Genomic DNA, 21,157 nt, shown 5'->3' on the forward strand with positions numbered 1-21,157 from the left:
AGACTGAACACGTACTACGCATGTGTAGATCTGCGTTTTTGCTGTTTACACGGAGAGTTTTTCAAAAACTTGCACTTTGAAACCCGTTTTCACGAGTTTGCGCTTTCAGGCACCCAAAACGCCGTTGTCGTGTAAACGAACGGCCAAAACGCATAAAAGTTTGAAGTTTTTAGTTGAAAACGGTGTCGCGTAAACAGCCCCTCAAACACAGCTTTGGAGTCTCTACTAACGAGCTGATGAGTTGAATCAGATATGTTTGATTAGGAAGAATATGAAAATGTGTACTGTTGGCGTGCTTTCAGGAACAGGGTTGGGAAACACTGGCGTAGAGTATATTTCAGGACTTAAGGTGTGGTCACATTCTCAAGGTCAATTGTCAATAGCGTAGAGACGTATGAAGGACTGTTGGTGAGCGTGGCGAATTCGTACATGAGCGAAAATTGCAATGACTGAAATTTCACCTAGCAATGGTAAATGTGACCACACCTTTAGAGTGAAAATTTGTTTTACTTAATCATTGAAGGCAACTTTTTCTGAAGTGTAAAGGTTCTGTGGTTAAAGAATCTCCTCCTCTTTTACATATAGAATCTCGTGGGCGGAGCTTGGGACTTGATTGACGCCTCCTACCACCAGTAGGCGATCACGGATCACGATGCTTGAGGCAGAGCAACGCGGCGTTGACATGGGCGACAGCCTTTCCCATTTTCTTTTTTCGGGATGGAAGGCTTCAACGGTGTCCAGCACTGATGGCTGATGGCCTGTAAAAGGAGAGCAGATGTTTTGATGACACCAACCGTGACAGCAACTGTGCGGTAGATAAATATATTATGATGCAACTTCCATACCCAGACCTCCCGCCACGACCATTCTGCCTCGCACTATGGCTGCAGCAAAGTCTGCTCGCTTGGTCTTCAAGGGTACGGTGTCCTCTGATTTCAACCAAGTTCCTATGAAACAAAGCGGACACAAACAAATAACAATAATAAAGTGCAAAATATTAAAGGTGAAGTGTGTATTATCTGCACCACTAGCAGCAATTTGCAAGATGTCATTCTTATAAAGTCTTGCGTATAGTTTTTACATTAATCTGGGTTTTTCAGTTTACACACTATTCACCATTAACACGGTGTGATTTAAAATCTGACATATTAAATCAGATTTATACAATGAGTGAAAGAAAATTAACAGGCTTACACAGTATATTGTTCAAAAACTGTTTTGTTTGACAGCTTTTCCTAAAGCGTCTAAAGAGGAAATAGAAATAAAGGACTTTCCTGCAGATTAGAGTCTGGGTGCTTGTCGATTAAAGTTGACAGACTGTTTTCCATTTGCAGGATCTAATATATGTCTAATAACTAAGCCGATAGCTTGCCGTAATAAATGCAAGGACCATTTCTTCAAAAATTACTGAGCTAGAACACTTTAATTGCTTTGAAAAGGAAGTTAGATTTGAGCAGCTTTCTGTGTTTCACAGATGTAGAATGTTAATTTGGCTCATTATTTACATCAACCTAATCTGCCAAAAAGCACAATCATAGCCAATAACACACGAACGGCATTAGAATAATGATGGTTGTTTGAGAGTTGCCAACTCCTTTCACCATTCATGTTTGCTTGCTCGATTGCAAAGACACGTATGCAGATGGCTCACAGCACTTGTGTGTGTGTATATATAAATATAAAGCAACACCTAACTTTTGTCATTACAGGCATTTTTCACAGATCAGGCAATCCTAGAATGCAAGTGATATGAAAAAAAAAGATGGTGGATGAGTAGAGAGATGTTTTTTTTTTTTATAGGTTACATTTTTTTTACATAATAAAAAAAAATTTGTCTTAAAATGTGCTCACAAAATATATTATATAATGACCTTATGGAATCAAAGTCTATGCAACATTCAGCCAGAAAGCTGCTTTAAAAGGTAGCGGCCCATGTAGCCAGTGGACAACAAGGCTGCTCGCTGAGTTTGTTTTTCTCCAGTGATTTTAGTTAAATCATTTATTGATGTTTTGCTGCAAATTTGGCAATTTGGATCAGGATCAAAGTGTCCGACTTGAATGAGCAATGAAGGGTCTGTCAACTTTGGACAGGATATTGATTTCAGCCCTTGGCGTGCAACGCTCGCTCTGTTGTTGGCCCAAAATCTGACGCTTTTTCTGTTGAACGGTGTTGCCCTTTCACTTTTTCTGATGCAAAGCATACTTTTTATTCACATTCCCTTCAAACAGGTGGCGGGGTCCGTCCTGGTCCCTGTTCGTTTGACATTACGTTAGAAAACATGCTGTTGGGTCTATCACCACTCAATTAGCAAGTATACATTGTCAAGTTGGATCTTTAATAAAAAGCACATCCATCTAGCCTGCGTTAAGACAAAACAGCAGATGGGCTCAACTATCTATCAGGATGAGCTATGGATAAGGGATGACAATGTGTTTCTGAATAGCATCATTTAACGCCCCCTTTCCTATCCCACAATCTTATCGCCTAGTTATATTAGATTGGGAGACTTGTACGCGAGGTGCTTTTATTGCCGGTGGCGGATTCAGGCAGAAGGAAATTAGATAGCGAGGTTTAATCCCCCGTGCGGCTCCGTGAACGCCGGCGCACGCACCTGTTGACTGACACATGCACCGGTAATGGAATAATTAAAAAAAGAGAGGAATGGTTCATACGGCAGCGTGTTCAAAGTTTAGTTGACCTCCTCGCTGCCCACTTACGATAGGAACTTTTTTTTTGAATTGCCCTTGGGGCCCAAAAAAAAAAAAGTCTGTGCAATTTTCCCATCTACTGAATCTGATTAGAAAAGATCAGATTTGAGCGGAAACGATGTAGAGGAAGAAAAAGCGTGAGAAGCCGGAGAGAAATCAATAACTCATTTCAGCAGGTCTTACATTTTGTCACACCTTGTATCTTTCCACCCCTTTTTTTGGGTTAATCCGAAAAAAAAAGAGAAAAAAAAATTATAAAAAGGGAACGGTTACCCGTGATGACATGATGCGCATGCTTTATGTACGCATTTAACATGAAACTATTTCTCTTGGAGATTTCACAGATTAAAGCTAAGGCCTGTCTCATACCGCATGCACAAGCAGCACTTATCTATATTCACGTTACAATATTCACAGAGATTCAAAGCTAAGCCTATTTTTAGCAATACACTGTGTGCTGAAAACCATTCTCAGGAGGCAAACTTCTCTCAAAGTTATGAACAAACATTTTCCCTGTAACGTTAACAGAACATTTGTTCAAAGTTATGTTGTCTGTAATAATGTTCTCAAAATTTGTGCAAAACATTATTTATACGTCGTCATAGAATTTTTTTTTTTATACGTTTTAATTGGACATTTGTCTAACATTTTTTAAATGTTTCTACTTTAGAATGTTTAGAGAAAGTACTGTAACATTCCCTTAATGTTTGCAAAATGATAAAATTGAATGTTTCCTAAGTGATCGCATAACCAAGAAACGTTTTTGGAAAACATCCAGAAATAGCGTTTTCATAACTTAATAGGATACCATTCTTAGAACATATTTTGTTAGCTGGGTAATAACAGCAAACTATCTTAGGCTTTTTTTTTTCTTTTTTTTTTCTTTTTTTTATGCCCTATAAACCTATTTACCATCTTTTGCAATTCTAGCCTTTTATGAAGTAAAGTTCTTTAGATTTTTTCATGTTTTTGAAAGAAGTCTTTTGCTCCCCTACCAGGGATGCATTTCTTTTTTATCAAAAATACAACAAAAATATTATAACATAATATATTATAACAGTTTAAAATAACAATTTTCTTTGAATACATTTAAAAATGTAATTTATTCCTGTGATCAAAGCTGAATTTTCAGCATCATTACTCCAGTCTTCAGTGTCACATGATCCTTCAGAAATCATTCTGATATGATGATTTGCGGCTCAAGAAACATCTCTTACTATTATTGATGTTGAAAACAGTTGTGCTGCTGTTATATATATTTTTGTTTTATATTTTATATTACGTTTTTGATGAGTAGAAAGTTCAAAAGAACAGCATTTATCTAAAATGGAAATCTTTTGTAACATCACTTTTGATCAGTTTAATGTATCCTTTCTGAATAAAAAAAAAATCCCCCCAAACTTGGAATGATAGAGTAAAATACTACACTTTCTATCCAAATCTGACTGACTCCAGATAATTTCAACATTTTATAGCTTCAATCTGAAGTTTGGGTATAGTGCTCTGTTTACAGTAGATCAATTGTCATTTAGATTTAAATGAGATGCCCTCTCATGTAAATTAGATTACATGTTTGTTTTCAATGCTCTTTTCACTACTTACTGTACGTTTACAGTGGGAAACAGACCAGATATACAGAATGTACTATTTTAGTGTTGGCATGTCTAGCTAATTTACCTTGGTTGGTGTCAAAGATATTAACATTCTTGGTAAACTTTGAAGTTTGGTGTAATCCTCCTTGTCTGAGCCCTCCTAACCAGCAGAGATGCCCAGCACTGTCCCATATGACCCCAGAATAAGATCTCTTGCAGAGCAGGCTGGGTAGGGAGGACCAAGTGCGGTTTTCCATGTCGTAGACTTCAAACGTCTTCACCAAACGCTTACACTGACGTCCACCTGAAGAGACAGAGACATTGGTGGTGACTGGTTATTTTTGCATGGGAAAGCAACAAATATTTGCCACACTTTAAGATAAACCAATTATCCTTTTGTATATCAGATTTAGCTAACTTGAGTGGGCATTTTTCAGCAACTACAACGAGGCCAGGAACACAAATACGCACACACATAGTATTTATTGTACAAGGAGAGATAACGGATACACAAGGACTCTCTCTGCTCAGCAAACCTGCCACGTAGATCTTGGAGCCCAGTAGGCAGACACTGGTATCGTAGCGCGGGGTGGGCATGGGCGGAAGGAGCGCCCACACGTCCTTGCGAAGGTCGTACTGCTGGAGAACACTTCTAGGCAGGAGGTCTGCTCCCATTCCCCCGACCGCAACAGCTCTGCCGTCTGAACAGAGATCAAATGAAGGTCTTCATTTTGAACAAAGAACTCTTGAACAAAACAGTCTTTCACCTTACAATGTCAGATACTCAATGAATAAATGCTTTAAATGCCATGTGCTGACAGAACTGCGGCTGAAAAGATTGACATGGTTTTCTATCTCTATCTCAGACACTTTTCACTATCTGAAAACAATTGTTTTTGTTCTTTATTACATCTTTATGATATTTTTGCCCCCAATTCATCAGTACACACACACATATATATAAAATGTATTATCATAACATCAATATTTATCTTAATCAAAATTTTCAATTTTGTGTAGATATTACAATATTCATTCTGTAATACACTTTCTTGATTGTATTGTTTACAATTCACCTTATTTAACTTATATATATATATATAGATAGATAGATAGATAGATATACAGATATATAGATAGATAGATTATACTGATTAAGAACATGCATTAAAGATCTAAACAAACTTTAGTTTTTAAATTGTTTTAAAATAGTTTAATAATATAATATAATATATTTATTATTGTATTATTTATATATCAATTTCCATGAATAAAATCAAGGGCCCTGAACTTGAATAATTGAACATATTTCACACCATTCCATGCTGACTTTAAAGCCACAAAACAGTTTTCTACCTTTAACAGTGACAGAAAGCCCCATGGACGCCTCTCTGAGTGAGCACCTCTTCCTCCATCTGCCTTCTTCAGTGTTGTACACCTCCACGGCCTTCAGGGGGCGCTGGTCCTTCCCCATCCCACCGACCACCAGCAGCTGCTTCCCTAAAACGGCCACTGCCGCCCCGGCTCTCGGCGTGGGCATCGGAGGAAGACTGAGCCAGCGGTCCACCTCGGGCGAGTAGAGCTCAAGAGCGCTGGTGGGTCGACCCGAGGCATCACAACCCCCCACCACATAGAGCTGTCCCCCCACATCAGCCAACGAGTGATACACACGGGCACTGGAAAGACATGCCAGGCTCTGCCAATGGAACTCATGGGCCGAGGGCACCGTCATCACCCTTTCCGATCACTTTGGTTTTTGGAGTCAGCTCCTGGAAAACATCAAGAGTAATTAGTTTACATGGCTAACTCTACATTCAGCCCACGTCTATAATAGCGTTAATGTTTAGTAGTCACTGCTGTAATCCACTGTGTGCAATTCATACAGCAATTATTACAATGTGTACAGTGATTACAACACTTGCAATAACAATGACAATGTCCATATATTCTCATACTGTCGCCTACTATTCCCACGACTGACTACTGGGATATGATGCTTGACTCATCTCATAAAGCTTCTAAATATATATCAGGCATCATGGTGCATCTCACTTTTCCATCTTTCTTTCAGAGGCATTTAGCCTTATATTTTAGTAGCAGAAATGTCTTGATAATCAAATAAACGGTCCATTATTTATTAGATTTGTCGGATAATAGCCAAATGCTTATCTTTAAACAATGTGCAAACTGAATTCTACATATGCTATACATTATTTTTGTAATTTTCTTTTTTAAATATTTACAATATAAAGTGCAGATTTTACAACAATGTAATCAAATCTAAATATCAGATGAAAAACTTGCTTTGGCAACTGAAATACTGTAAATAAGTTTAAATTGAAGTACTAAAATCACTTAAACTACAATGAAATAAAAAACAAATGAAATGACGAACCAATAAAAATGACAAAAGCTAAAACTAAACTAAAATGAAAACGGGTGACAGTGGTATTTAATCACCCATTTTCTATTACAAAAAAAAAAAAGATGTTATGCAAAAAAACTTGCATGGAATGTAGTAATTTTAATGATATATTTTAGAGTGAAACATATCTAATGCTAAAAAATTTATTCATTGCATCAACCAATATTGCATGACCCAAAGTAAATAAATATATTTTTATGTAAGATAGATATACTGTAGTGCCTGCTAAAACAGAAATATGTATTGAAAGCTTGTTGTCTTTCCATTTAGCACTCTACATAGTGCTATAATTGGATAACAGTCTACAATTATTCTGTAATCATATTAAGAGAAATAATAAGGGAACTAATTACAAGAAGGCTAATGGATATCAAAGACTTGAATTCAGAAAGAAAAGCTCACCGTTGTTCCAATAGGCATACAGAGAGGCACATTTTGTCTTATTTATGGCTGTAAAATCCACGGCTTAAGTTATGCAAACACTTTTTTATGTTCTATTTCCATCCAAGTGGAGGCAGTGTTATGGAAGACGGCCCAGAATAGCATCATCACTTGATTCAATTGATGCAGCCAATTTCACACAACTGTTCCTCTCTCCTCGGCTGTGTACACAATGAGCTTGAAGTGGGCTGTTGTACCGAGGCTTAGCATCCAGCAGTATCCAGGCAACCGTGGTCTTCATCCCAGTCCCCGACTTTCCTCGAAGAAAACATTCCCATGCTTCCCCACAACCCTTGCATGAAGACTTTCCCAGAGTGCTTTCACAACCAATGAATATAACGATGAAAGTATTGCAGCTGTCATTTAAGCAGATATCAACATACGCTTCAAAGTAAAATCCAAGTAATATCGGACATCCGGTTTGTTTCTTAAGCTACACAACAAAGATGACCCTCTTTTGAAACCAGTACTTGTTCTTTAAGCGTACACTGGAGAGTAGGCTATATGTACATAAATGTGTACATTTCAAAAGTTTGGGGTCAGTAAGATCTTTTTTAAAGAAATTCATATTCTATTCAACTAAGAATCCTGAAAAATCGATCACTGTTTCTACAAAAATATTAAGCAGCACAACTGTTTTCAACATAAAAAATAATACACAATGTTTCTTCATCAGCAAATCAGCATTTGAATGATTTCTGAAGGATCATGTGACACTGAAGACTGGAGTAATGATGCTGAAATTAAATTAAATAAAAAAAATTTAAAATAAAAAAAATTAAATCAAAAATATTTAGAGTGTAATAATAATAATAATGTATATACAGAAAATAAAATACATTTTAAAATATAGTAAAATAAAAATATTTTAAAGTAAAATATTAATGTATATTTATTTACACACACACACGTCTGGTTCACTATCTTTGTGGGGACTCTCCATAGACTTAATGGTTTTTATACTGTACAAACTGTATATTCTATCTCCTTACACTAACCTTACCCATCACAGAAAACTTTCTGGATTATTACATTTCCAAAAAAACTCATTCTGTATGATTTATAAGCTTGTTTACCCATGGGGACCTCAATTTAGGTCCCCACTGTGACACGAGTCCCCATGAGTCTGTGTGCATTCAGGTTGAAGTCCCCACCGGGATAAAAAAAAACATGTACACACACACAAACACACACACACACACACACACACACACACACACACACACACACACACACACACACACACACACACACACACACACACACACACACACACACACACACACATATATATATATATATATATATATATATATAAATAAAGGGTCTCTCTCATATCTGTAAGTAAAACAGATCAGGAAGATAATAAATGTACACTATATAGGCTACAACAATACTACAATACACTGTAGTGAAAACAGCAATATTTAACAATATTAAAAAGCAGACCTAAAATGCAAAGTATGTGGCTGTTTTTTTGTAAATTACTTATTTGCATGAACGTTTGAAACAAGTGTTCGTGCTGCTGGTTTCTGGATCAAGTCTAACTGAAAATGAACGACTTCTGATTGCTTGCAATTTTCAATACAACGTAGGATTAAAAAAAAAGTAGGAAAAAAGGAACTGGTGAAACGTAATTTTTACGAAAACAGCCGCCACACTACAGATTTTTTTTTTTTTTTGTAACGTTAGCTACTTGCTACTAGGAGTTAGTTAGTCCACAACGCTAGTCATCAGAAAGTATATGAAAAATCCCAGACGACACGTCTCAATTTACAAGACCTTCATTCATAGATGTTCCCATCTCAATGCCATTTACGGCTGATCAGCGTGTGGCGAGTCCCTGATGGGCTTCTCTGAAAAGCTGATCACAGACTATAGAAGTGTTTGGCCGCTCTGCTCTCATTGAAAGCCATCAGATAGTACTTTAATGACGATTAAACTGGGTTATTACAGGTTGAGAGCTCTGGGCCTCTAGTGATTGTGTTAACTACACAGAGACCCCTGAGAGTGGTGAACACTTCATCAAGTCCAATCACTGTGTAAAAACGAGGTGATCGTTCAGTGTCTTTTTCTCTCGTGCTTTCACACAGGTTCAAAATATCACTGAATCACAATATCTTCACAATATCACATCTCTGTCATACTTTCTCAGTTTCTTTCAACATATTCCACTCTTAAGGGTGCCAAAACCAAAATCCCGTTTCTCACACATATTAAACATCAAACATGGACGAGGAACAATCAATTGCAAGAGACCGAGATTGAGAAGCGTCATACTATATGAAAAATATTTTTGTAACCAAGGCTGCATTTGTGTGACTGAAAAAAACAGCAATATTGTGAAATATTTTACAATTTAAAGTATCATTTATTCCTGTGAATTTTCAGCATCATTACTCGTCTTCAGACATGATCCTTCAAAAATCATTCTAATATGCTAATTTATTTATATGGTTTTATTTTAAGACTTTCTTACATTTCTTTAGCTTTTAAAAAAATATATAAATATAAGTAAAAAATGCAATATAAAATTTGAAAACGTATCTACTAAGCAGTGTAAGCACCCTTCACACAGCTCAAGTTTTCTTCACAACTGAAAAGAAAAACTTTTAAAGGGATAGTTCACCCAAAAATGAAAATTCTGTCATCATTTATTCACCCTCAGGTTGTTCCAAACCTGTACGAGTTTCTTTCCTCTGTTGAACACAAACGAAGATATTTTAAAGAATGTCGGTAACCAGACAGTTGACCGTAGCCATTGACTTCTATAGTAGCAAAAAAGAAATAGTATGGAGGTCAATGGCTACCATCAACTGTCTGGTTACCGACATTCTTGCGGTCCCTTTAAGCGACAGAAGACAGGCGATGGAAACTCACCACAAGAAAAGAAAACCAACACATTAAGAAATAAGTGTTTAACTAGTCTAATCAGCAAGCCTCCCTTGGTCAGGCAGCCTTTTTATACTTATGAAAAGTCGATACCCTTGAATCTGAAAAAATGACAAGACATGCTTATCTACAATAAAATCCCTTTCCAATGTGAAGAAACGGATCTGTTTCCAATTAGACGCTCCGTCACCTGCAAAACATTGTTCTTTGAAGAGCGTTTGTAGTGTAGATTATCAGTTGAGATTTAAATACATGTTTCAAATAACAATTACAAAGAGCCACGAAGCCGAGCCGGGCGAGTCGTAACTTGGGGAGATATTCTCAGATGTAAATTGACTGTCAAAGACGAGCTGAGATGAGAAGGCTTTTTTTTCTCTCAGAGTCCGCCCCTCTGCCTTTCTTTCTCAGCCTTTGTATTCCAATCACAGTCTTTCACCTGGGGTTTCGACTATCTCCACCATCATTTACAGGCCAAGCTGTCGTACATTTCATCCACGGGAAGACAGGAACTTAAAAGAAAGCTCAAGGAAAGACACATTTCTCAAGTCCCGCTTTTCTCCCCCCCCACTTGACTCAGTATGCAGAGTTGGGTTGCCATGGAAACAACGAGACCATCTCAAGATGTGGGAACCGGGGGTTCTGAGCGGAAGGCTTCTTCGCTTTTAATGATGCATTAACAAACAAACAAAAATCACAGCGATCTTACCCCTTTGACCCGAGCTGACGTTCTCTTGTTAACGTTCTCTTGGCATGCCTTGCAAATCGCATTAATTGCAATCTGTAATGATTTGCTCCACCACGTCTTCTTCTTTTGGTTAATTAACTGCTCGAACAGCTTGAGATCAACAGTAGGCCTATGAGCGCCCACTGAAGTCATTTACAATCAGTGTGCATCCTTTTCAAACTTTTAATTAGTTAGTCTCCCTTCCCCAATACATAACTTAGGCTTAATTCTGGGCCTCATTGTATCCTAAACCTGAGCTATTAGCTATGAGTATGATCCAATAGACTTCACGCAAATTATCCATTTAAGGTCCTCCTGTCATTCTCTCCTCCGGCGAATCCATAAGTCCCAGCAGGTAAGCGTTTATTGACTTCTATTTAATTAGCCTCCCTGAATTCAAACAGCGCCAACTCTAAAGTCCACAGAAGTGCGGTTCTTAATCAGAACAAAATGATCCTGGGAGGGTTTATCTACCGAGCGTTGTTAAAGTTCTGCGGGGGATTCATTTAAATTTACACTTGCTTTCAGTATCAAATAGGGTTGAGCGTTTTGAAAATATACTGTGCGATCTGTCTCAGCGGGAAGAAAATGTGCGATATATAAATGTGCCAGTATTTGCATGGCAATCAGTGGACAGAACTGCATAATGAAACATTAAAAGGGACTTGGAGTGAAACATGGAGTAATGCAAAAATAAGGGCTTCAAACATCAGAATTCCCAACTAACATTGGCTAGCATTGCGTAAACACTGGTAAATCTTCTGAAATAACATATGGTAAGCATCAGAAGATAAAAAACAGAAAACGTTCTTCCTTTATTCTAGATTTCTTTACTAACTTTTAAATATAATTCTACTCGCGTTAAAAAAAGTTCAGTTCTTATAAATAAAATATCCTGTTTGGGAAACACTAAATTTGAAACTTGAAGTTGGAACTGTAACTAACTTTTTATAATATTAGTGTTAGCTATCCGTCTGATCTGTCATATTTCTGTCATGACAACAGAAAGTGTTTGGCCTGGTAATGGATGTGACAGTGTTTATATGTTTGGTCTTGGCGGAATAGATCTGCTATGCTGCTGCTGTTGTTGGTTATTAGGGACTTTAAGCAACAGCTGGAGATGGAACGGCAACGGCAGCCGGAAACGGTTAACTGCCGTAGCTAAGCAACAGTAAACTCACGTAGCTAACTCACCAAACAACAGTAAAGAGGACGGCGTAGGGGATAATTTAATCATCTGACAAAATGCAAAAAAAGAAAGTGATTTTAAAAAGCAAGAGAAGGGTTGCTTTTGGCATTTAATGATATAGAGAAACAATTACAATGCCACATAACCTAAAACATAACATTAACTTTCTTAATCTGTCACGTAGTAATGCCTACGGCAAATCAGCTGTTCTCCTGTAGTAGACGGTTACAGTAGAACGTTGCGAAGTGGCAGTTACAGTTGGGCATGCGCAATAGAACGACAGAATACCGTTGCGTTCCACCAGAGGCTGTTGCTTAAAGTCCCTATTGCTGCTGTTGTTGGTTATTACTGCTGCTGTTGTTTATTGCTGCTGCTACTACTGCTGCTGTTGTTGTTTATTGCTGCTGGTGTTGTTGGTTATTGCTGCTGCTGTTGTTGTTGTTATTGCTGCTGCTGTTGTTGTTTATTGCTGCTGCTGCTGCTGTTGCTTATTGCTACTGCTGTTGTTTATTGCTGCTGCTACTGTTGGTTATTGCTGCTGCTGTTGTTTATTGCTGCTGCTGTTGTTTATTGCTGCTGCTGCTGTTGTTTATTGCTGCTGCTGCTGTTGGTTATTGCTGCTGCTGTTGTTTATTGCTGCTGCTGTTGTTTATGGCTGCTTCTGCTGTTGGTTATTGCTGCTGCTGTTGCTTATTGCTGCTGCTGTTGTTTATTGCTGCTGCTGTTGCTTATTGCTGCTGCTGTTGGTTATTGCTGCTGTTGTTTATTGCTGCTGCTGCTGTTGTTAATTGCTGCTGGTGTTGTTGGTTATTGCTGCTGCTGTTGTTGGTTATTGCTGCTGCTGTTGTTGGTTATTGCTGCTGCTGTTGTTTATTGCTGCTGCTGCTGTTGGTTATTGCTGCTGCTGTTGTTGGTTATTGCTGCTGCTGTTGTTGGTTATTGCTGCTGCTGTTGTTTATTGCTGCTGCTGCTGTTGGTTATTGCTGCTGCTGTTGTTGGTTATTGCTGCTGCTGTTGTTGGTTATTGCTGCTGCTGTTGTTGGTTATTGCTGCTGCTGTTGTTTATTGCTGCTGCTGCTGTTGGTTATTGCTGCTGCTGTTGTTTATTGCTGCTGCTGTTGTTGGTTATTGCTGCTGCTGTTGTTGGTTATTGCTGCTGCTGTTGTTGGTTATTGCTGCTGCTGTTGTTTATTGCTGCTGCTGCTGCTGTTGGTTATTGCTGCTGATGTTTCTTATTTCTGTTTATTGTTATTTATTGCTGCTGCTGTTGGTTATTGCTGCTGCTGTTGCTGTTGTTTATTGCTGCTGCTGTTGGTTATTGCTGCTGCTGTTGCTGTTGTTTATTGCTGCTGCTACTGTTGGTTATTGCTGCTGCTGTTGCTGTTGTTTATTGCTGCTGCTGTTGTTGGTTATTGCTGCTGCTGTTGCTTATTTCTGTTTATTGTTATTTATTGCTGCTGTTGTTGGTTATTGCTGCTGCTGTTGCTTATTTCTGCTTATTGTTGTTTATTGCTGCTGTTGTTGGTTATTGCTGCTGCTGCTGCTGTTGTTTATTGCTGCTGCTGTTGTTGGTTACCTTATACCTTACTGAGTAGGTTACGGAACACAAACCAGTCAGATTGCTCAGATCACAGACCAATCATCTACTACGAGTACCCAGATTCAGACTGAAATGTAGGGGTGACAGAGCCTTTGCAGTAGCTGGCCTCAGGTTATGGAACAAATTGCCGTCATCTATCAAAACAGCGTCCACAATGTCCGAGTTTATAAGTCTTTTGAAAACCTATTTTACTCTTGTGCTTTTAATGTCTTGTCAATGTTTATTTTATGTTGGGGATGGACCCAGATATTTCTTGTGCAGCACTTTGGTCAACCAAGATTGTTTTAAATGTGCTTTATAAATAAATTAAAAGTGAAACTTGTTGTTGTTTATTGCTGCTTGTGGCGGGGGAGGCGTGGTTCAGCGAGGTCTGCGACGAGAGAGAGAGTGGAGAGACGAGCGGCGGTAAGTGGGTCAAGTGCAAAATGACTTACACCTGTGTCTCGTTGCAGTAATTGGCGTGGGGAGACCGTATAAAAGCCAGACTGGAACCAGCGATCGAGGAGAGAGGGCCGAGGACTCGTGGGATCGTGGAAAGAGGACTCTGACTGAGGAAGACAAACGCTGTCGAGTATTTTGAACTGTGGAATGAGATTTATGTTTGATGCGCGTGTGGCGCGATTGTGATCTGAGTTTATTTAATAAATTACCCACGAGCCTCAGCCAGCCGACCCCGGTCTCCTTCCTTCTCACACACACACAAACAAGGGAAAATACTACACTGCTGCTGTTGGTTATTGCTGCTGCTAACTGCTGCTACTGTTGTTTATTTCTGCTGTTGCTGTTGTTTATTGCTGCTGTTGCTGTTGTTTATTGCTGCTCCTGTTGTTTATTTCTGCTGTTGCTGTTGTTTATTTCTGCTGTTGCTGTTTATTGCTGCTCCTGTTGTTGTTTATTGCTGCTGCTGTTGTTTATTTCTGCTGTTGCTGTTGTTTATTGCTGCTCCTGTTGTTGTTTATTGCTGCTGCTGCTATTGTTTATTTCTGCTGTTGCTGTTGTTTACTGCTGTTGTTGTTGTTTATAGCTGCTGCTGTTTTTTATTTCTGCTCTTGCTGTTGTTTGCTGCTGCTGCTGTTGTTGTTTATTGCTGCTGCAAAGCAAATACGAGACTTGCTGCCATTATATCCATGACACACTGCTGTGAGTAAGTAAGACATGCTGCTGCTGTACAATATAATACATGAATTGCCCGTAGCAGATCTATATGGGGGAGCTGGAGAAGGTGGAGGGTTTCTGAAAGCGCGCTGCAACTGCTAAAGGAAATGCTGGCCAAGTATTTGAAGACTGAGCTGGAATTGATACAGCAGGAACCAATCAGCTGTTCCCTAAAGAGAATGATATGATTGCAAGCATGTTGAGTTAAGGACCAGCCTGCGCCATCTAGAGTTTCATGACAGAACTTTGTATTTGAGGGTAAGTTGAACTCGAATAACATCTGATATTCCAGTAACTTCTTTTAAAAATGTTTATTGACAAAATGAATTGGAAACAAAAATGTTAAACAGTCAAAAAACTGTATATCTGCATTCACCAGTCTTAAAAATATATAAAAATATATATATATATATTTATTCAGGGAATGATGTCACCATCAAAGCAATAAAGCAATATTATTGGAGCTTTTCAGAAATACTTAAATACTATATTACACTTATTAAATTCACAATTATTAAACCCACATCTATAAAGAAATAAAAAACGTAAGTTTAGCTTTACTGTTTTGAGCATTTTTTTTAACTAAAGCATTAAATAATGGGAATCTTTTTTTCTTTTCTTTTTTACTTTCCACCACTAAGTTCCAAATAAAAAGAAAAAATATTTATAAGATTTATAAAAAAAGATATAAAAAATATTTATTCATTTGTAAACTATTCATTTCACTGAACTATCCAAAAAGGCATCAGATGATTATTTAATAACCTTTTTCCTAAAATATCCAGCCATACAGTATATAGTGATACATTCAAGTATCATCATGATAGAAAATGGCTCATCCAGCAATATAGATTTTGTCCTTCCTCCCACGCCTAGTATCAAACGATCATGATATAACAGAGCTTAAACCGAAGAATACTATACCTGACCTCTTCTTTATTCATCTGGTGCTTCCTTAATCCTTTGTGCTCATTGTCTGGCCAATGTCAACTGTAGCAGAGCAGATCATTTCCATAGCAACCCTGAATTCAGTGCACGAGAGCACAGAATATAATGCAATTCTGCCGTCGCCATTCCCTGGAGGATTACATAAAACGCGTTTGTCTTTCCTTGACGATTTTATATTCAAAACCTCCCTGCAACATGCTTTCCAAAAAAGACGCCTAACTTAGGCGGTGTAATAAAAACCCAGAGAAATCTAGGTCAGCCATGGACAAAACCATAGCTGCTCTATTCATTGAACAAATTAAACTATGACTCCTTTAAAGGGCCTTTGATCAGACGGAGTGGATTAGATTCAATTACGAAGGCCTTCGTTGTGCCATTTGAATTTAAATGCAGTGGGATGATAATGTGGATGAGACTGGTCCGAATGAGGATTCGGCAGGAAGATTACAACTGGGAGCTGGGGATGTATTTCTCTAAAGCGAGAGCCAAAAGGTCTCATAGCTAATTGCTATGGAAATACCTTCCTACAATATGAATGAGTCCAAGGCCGAGGATCCTTAATCAGCAGACCGGCTATTCCCCGTGGTGTTTAAAGACACCAGTACGGCGAGAAATCACTGAAGCTCGACTCGGAAAACTTGGCAGGCTGTCACTGCTGCAGACAGTTAATATTTGGAGCAGGTGGACATTATGCAGTCGCAGTTTAAAGCAGGATGAAACTGTCTTCAGAAACTGGCTGGTTTGAGCCTAGGGGGAAAAACTTGTAGTGCAAATATTCCCCCTTTTGAAAATGCCCTGCAAGAGAGCTGCAAGTCAAAGTCCGCTAACCTTTAATTCACATTATCAGTTGCATTCAAATGAGAAGGCTGTGTGACTGCTCGCAGTGGCTCTGACCTTTCAGGTAGACGGATGCAATCCATAACTAAAGACTTGTCATGGATGAAGCAAGGTGTGACATCTTTACCAAAGGGCGAGAGATCTCAGGATAAGTGCAAAAATACTAGTACTGCTATATTTGTTAAAAGAGAACGCACACATTTTTTCCATTTGACCAACTAAAGTCCAATGTAATTAGCCCACCTGACATTCACAAGTACGCTGTAAAAAGTTAGCTTAAAGTCAACATAAAATCAGATCTTGGTCTTATTGTGCACAATTCATATGTGCATGTTATTTTCAATTTAAAAAAATCGTTTTTCTTTGTAATCTTTTTCTAAATGTAATAACACGCTCCACCTCTGAAACGACTTTCATTTTTGAAAGATGTCACAAATCCCTCTCACTTTTCAGCCCCTCTCCAACTGACTCTATTCTGATATGAATCGACCACTTTTCACAATCCAATCAATTCCTCTGCCAATAACGACACCAGGAATTGCAAGAGTAATGACTTTCCAAACAGATAGTCAGAAATGGACCAAAACTCTTTTTTCATCACGAATATCCTGTTGCACTTGCAAATAGATGATTTCATGTTACTATAATCATTTATAAAATACCAGTTGAAACCATAGTTCAAGTTCTAAGGCTTTGATTCAATGCAGTGCAAAAATTATAGTAAATGTCACATCATAGCCCTCTGTTAGCAATAAATCAACTTTACGCAGCTTCTGATCAACCTCTGCAGATGTAAAATACACATTAAAATGTAAAAAATCTGTTTAGTTGATCGGCCAAGTGGGCCGGTGTTCTGACGATTTGTGCCACCCGCTCAGGATGTGCTATCTGCAGTTAAAACATCTGCAGTCCTTTTTTCAGCTAAAACATGGGTAGCATGCTTCATGGCCACAAAGGAAGCATTCAGATGTAGTAGGACACAGTGAAATGTGTTTAAAATGTAGCTAGCACATTTCGACAGGGGAAAAAAGCATTTCGTTCATGTGGTGTGAGGCTTTACTAAGCCCCAAACCTACCCCAAAGGCCTAAACCTACCCTTAAAACCATGCAAATTTAGTGTTGGTAGCAAATCCTGCAAATTGCATAAAGCATTTATTGTCAGGACACCGGATACTCAAGTTAGCACAACCAATGGTCTGAGTTTGGGGCAAAACTATCTGTTTGGAAAGTAATTTGCATCTAAGATGCATACTTCCCAACTATAAACAGTATTTGAAAAGAGTATGTTGTCTGAATTTACAGCATTCATAACAGTACTACTTCCTGACCTACTACTTCTGGTGAAATTCTGAAGTGTGCATTCAATGAACACTTTTATATCCCATGAGGCCACAGGAGTTGTGAAGCGACCCAACTGTCGCTGGAAGGTCACAAGACAATTACAACATGACAAATGTAGTTCATCGATATAATACACACATATGGTGCTTCTCATTCCTTATTTGTGCATCCTCGTTTCCTTTCCCTTCATCTTAGCTCCACCCCCTTAGGACGTGAGGGAAGAATACACCTGTTTATCCTCGCTCATGACTCCTCATGAAGCTTCCTCGCTCCTCATTCCTCGCGATGCAATTTTGTTGCCTTCACATGCTATTAGAATTATCGTACTAGTTCCCTAGTTAAAAAAAAATTGGACATGAACTCAAGTCAAAATTTGAATGCGGTGAGACATTCAAAGCTATCACGACTTGAAGTGGGAAGTAGGACATTTCCGAGGCAGCATTAGAGAATTTAGATGTCCTTCAAGATGGCTGAGTTCGATCGGTTTCCGGGTCAAGGGCTGGAGGACGGAGGAGCGAGGAAATGAGGAAGCATCAATTTGAGTATCGAGAAGCACTCATACTATGTAGAACCTACTTATTAAATGGTCGCAAAGTAAGCAGGCTACTGTACCTACTTATAGAAAAGAAGTACCTACCCACAGAGTTTCTGATTTCGGACAATGCCCTATATTTCACACTAATGCGTGGCAGAAGAACAATTGCAATTTAGTATGCAAATATCATCACAAGGGAGGACATTTAAACAAAGTCAAAGTGAGATTTTCAAACTTGAATCGTACATGTCTTTAAAAAGTTTAAAAAAACAACACACCTGAGAAATTATCCACACAGTAAAGTTTGAATGGAGTCAGTTCAAGCTGCATTAACTGCACAATACAATGAACAACAATTTACAAGCAGCTACATTTTGCATTTCGATTTATCAGACATGGACAGTACAGTAAATATACAGTAGCCTATCACTGCAATATAAAGTGTGAATCAAATGTTTCAAGGCTTTAAATTTACTGTAAACAGTGAAGACAGAGATCCTCTCTATACATGTAGGCTACTTATTCATAACATCAAAGCACAGAGGTTTGGAAATTAATCACTTACTGTTCGGGTCTGGGCTTCGGTTTCTTCCGATTCTCCTCGGGTGCTTCCCTTCTGGATAGAGAGCGATGCAGAGCAATAATACCGTAATCCACGCGTGGAAAAGAGACCCTCCCTCTTTCTGTCTGTCAGCCTCCCCGCATCATCCGCCGAACCCAGCACAGCATCTCTCCTGCTCTCTCCCTTTCCCTCATATGGGTCATACATGAAATATTCATCGCATCCCTTCATCACATTCGTCATTCTGACATTAATTTCAGAAATGCTCAAGGGGGCTCCAGTGCGTCTGATAACCTACATAAGTCCATCTCATTGTAACATCTACGCAAATGACGCTGCCTGTGAAGAAATGAAAAGTTGCAGGAGGCGTTTATCCTGACGTTTGTGTTGTTGTTGATCTGTATCACCTTAAAACTTGGGGAAATTAGGAACCTAATCCTTTTATTTAAGAGTGTTGTGAGTTTGTACCGAATTGGCCACGCCCCACAGGAAGTTGAGATGGAAGGACAGGAAGAGGAATTTACTTATTTTATTTACTTCAAATTCAACAAGGACGTTTCGTGACAAAAACATCGCATTACATTATCAACGTGGACTAATTATGTCTACATAGAAAATCTATGAAATCTTAAAATCTATTTTTAATGCCTCTGTTACAAAATATCCACCACATTGGTACATTGTTTTCAAGGAACTTTATAAATAAGTTATTATATATAATTTATAATAATATATTTTTAAATTAAATACATATAATTATAGTAATATAGCCTACAGTATATAATTATTGTAACGTTCTAATTATTAAAATCATTATTTATAATATATAAATATTGACACCAAAATTGGTCAATATTTATGTCATAAATGTTATATAATATATTGCAATGAAAGAATGAAGCTTCAATTATTTATAAAATTGTGAATGAAATTTTTTTTGTATTGTAGGTAACAATGGTAGTGTAGAATAAAGTGCTCATTTATGAAGTGATTGTATATATATATACACGTGTATGTATATACACATCATTAATTGTGTGTATGAAAAAATGGGTAATTCATATTGAAAATGAACCTTTTTCAAACTTACAGCAGAAAACATACAGTAGGCCTATGCAGATTCACATTTGAATCCTGTTTGCAATTCCAATTCAATTCAGGAATTTAAAAGGCATTCTCAATTCAATTCTGAATGGCACACAGTCCTGTCACCTTCCTTTCTTCTTTAGTCTGTAAACATCTTATCTGCGAAAACTCCAGAAGGACATACTTGTGCAACAATAATTCATCTATATATAGCAGGAGTCCTTCTTTTGAACAAGGCGATGCCAATCACAACATCAAGCTCCAACTTGCCCTAGATTTCCACCGCCACTCGTCCAGACTTGTGTCCCGTAGCCCTCCAAGTCCACTGGAGACTTGACCCGCTTGTGCTGATAACCAGCGAGAAGTAATTACAGCGAGAAGTTCGACGTTAAGGGCGTCTTTGTGATAAAACATGAAAGATGCACACCCACGTACACAATAAAAGACATGTTTTGTGTTCCGCAATTCACCAAGTGCTGTTAATAATGAATAATGTCAAAAGAAATAGCACTTTTATGTTGCAATAGATGTTGCTTCCTGCGCATGCTGGGATTGAGGACAACGCATTAACAGTACAGAAAACAGCAGGTGCCATGGTTTGAAGTCTGAGACGAAAAAGCAGGAATCAGAAGCTGGAATCGTGACTGAGTCCATGTCATTTGAAGGGATGCTTGGGAATTCAGAGTGTTTTCCATTTATCCATCGTGCGACTCATTTGTGAACTAAGTAGGGTGTCAATATCTTTAAAATAACCTTTGATCTTGGCATTTATGTGGGATGCAATTATATGCTTGAGGTGATGGAGGTCACATTGGAGACTGAATTTGTGACACACACACACACACACACACACACACACACACACACACACATTGGGTTTCCATGTATTATGAGGACTTTTCACAGACATGATATAGACTTATACTGTACAAACTGTATATTCTATCCCCTAAACCAAAAAAAAAAAAAAAAAAAAAAAACTCTGTATGATAGACTTTTTCCTCATGGGGAACAAAAAATGACCACACAATACGGACACGGATTTCGGATATTGGCATCTTTGTGGGGGCATTCCGTTTTCATAATGTTAGTAGTATTAACAACTAGTTTTCTAGAGTGAC

At 38.2% G+C, this 21,157-nt stretch overlaps 1 protein-coding gene across 3 annotated transcripts; it reads right to left on the bottom strand.

Moving 5' to 3' along the window:
* Positions 1-422: 422 nt before the first annotated feature.
* klhdc8a (kelch domain containing 8A) lies at positions 423-19,444 on the bottom strand. 3 transcript variants are annotated; one of them, XM_084394624.1, is made up of 6 exons: positions 18,954-19,444; positions 5,658-6,070; positions 4,838-5,002; positions 4,387-4,605; positions 846-947; positions 423-758 (listed from the first exon to the last, which is right to left on the bottom strand). In XM_084394624.1, exons 2-6 carry the CDS (start codon positions 6,031-6,033, stop codon positions 556-558), a joined length of 1,065 nt encoding a protein of 354 aa, XP_084250750.1. In that variant the 5' UTR covers positions 6,034-6,070; positions 18,954-19,444; the 3' UTR covers positions 423-555. The 3 variants fall into 3 exon arrangements, with proteins under 3 accessions (XP_084250750.1, XP_084250751.1, XP_084250752.1); XM_084394625.1 differs by lacking the exon at positions 18,954-19,444 and adding an exon at positions 18,667-18,718; XM_084394626.1 differs by lacking the exon at positions 18,954-19,444 and having other exon boundaries at positions 5,658-6,123.
* Positions 19,445-21,157: the final 1,713 nt, after the last annotated feature.

Source organism: Rutilus rutilus (assembly GCF_951802725.1).
Source record: "Rutilus rutilus genome assembly, chromosome: 22".
Taxonomy (NCBI): domain Eukaryota; kingdom Metazoa; phylum Chordata; class Actinopteri; order Cypriniformes; family Leuciscidae; genus Rutilus; species Rutilus rutilus.

Excerpts from the sequence above, each read along its gene's own strand:
- klhdc8a (XM_084394624.1), bottom strand. The coding sequence starts at position 6,033 with ATGACGGTGCCCTCGGCCCATGAGTTCCATTGGCAGAGCCTGGCATGT. Across the intron at positions 5,003-5,657 it reads GCTTTCTGTCACTGTTAAAG|ACGGCAGAGCTGTTGCGGTC; the intron begins GTAGAAAACTGT and ends ATCTCTGTTCAG. Across the intron at positions 759-845 it reads GGTCGTGGCGGGAGGTCTGG|GCCATCAGCCATCAGTGCTG; the intron begins GTATGGAAGTTG and ends CTCCTTTTACAG.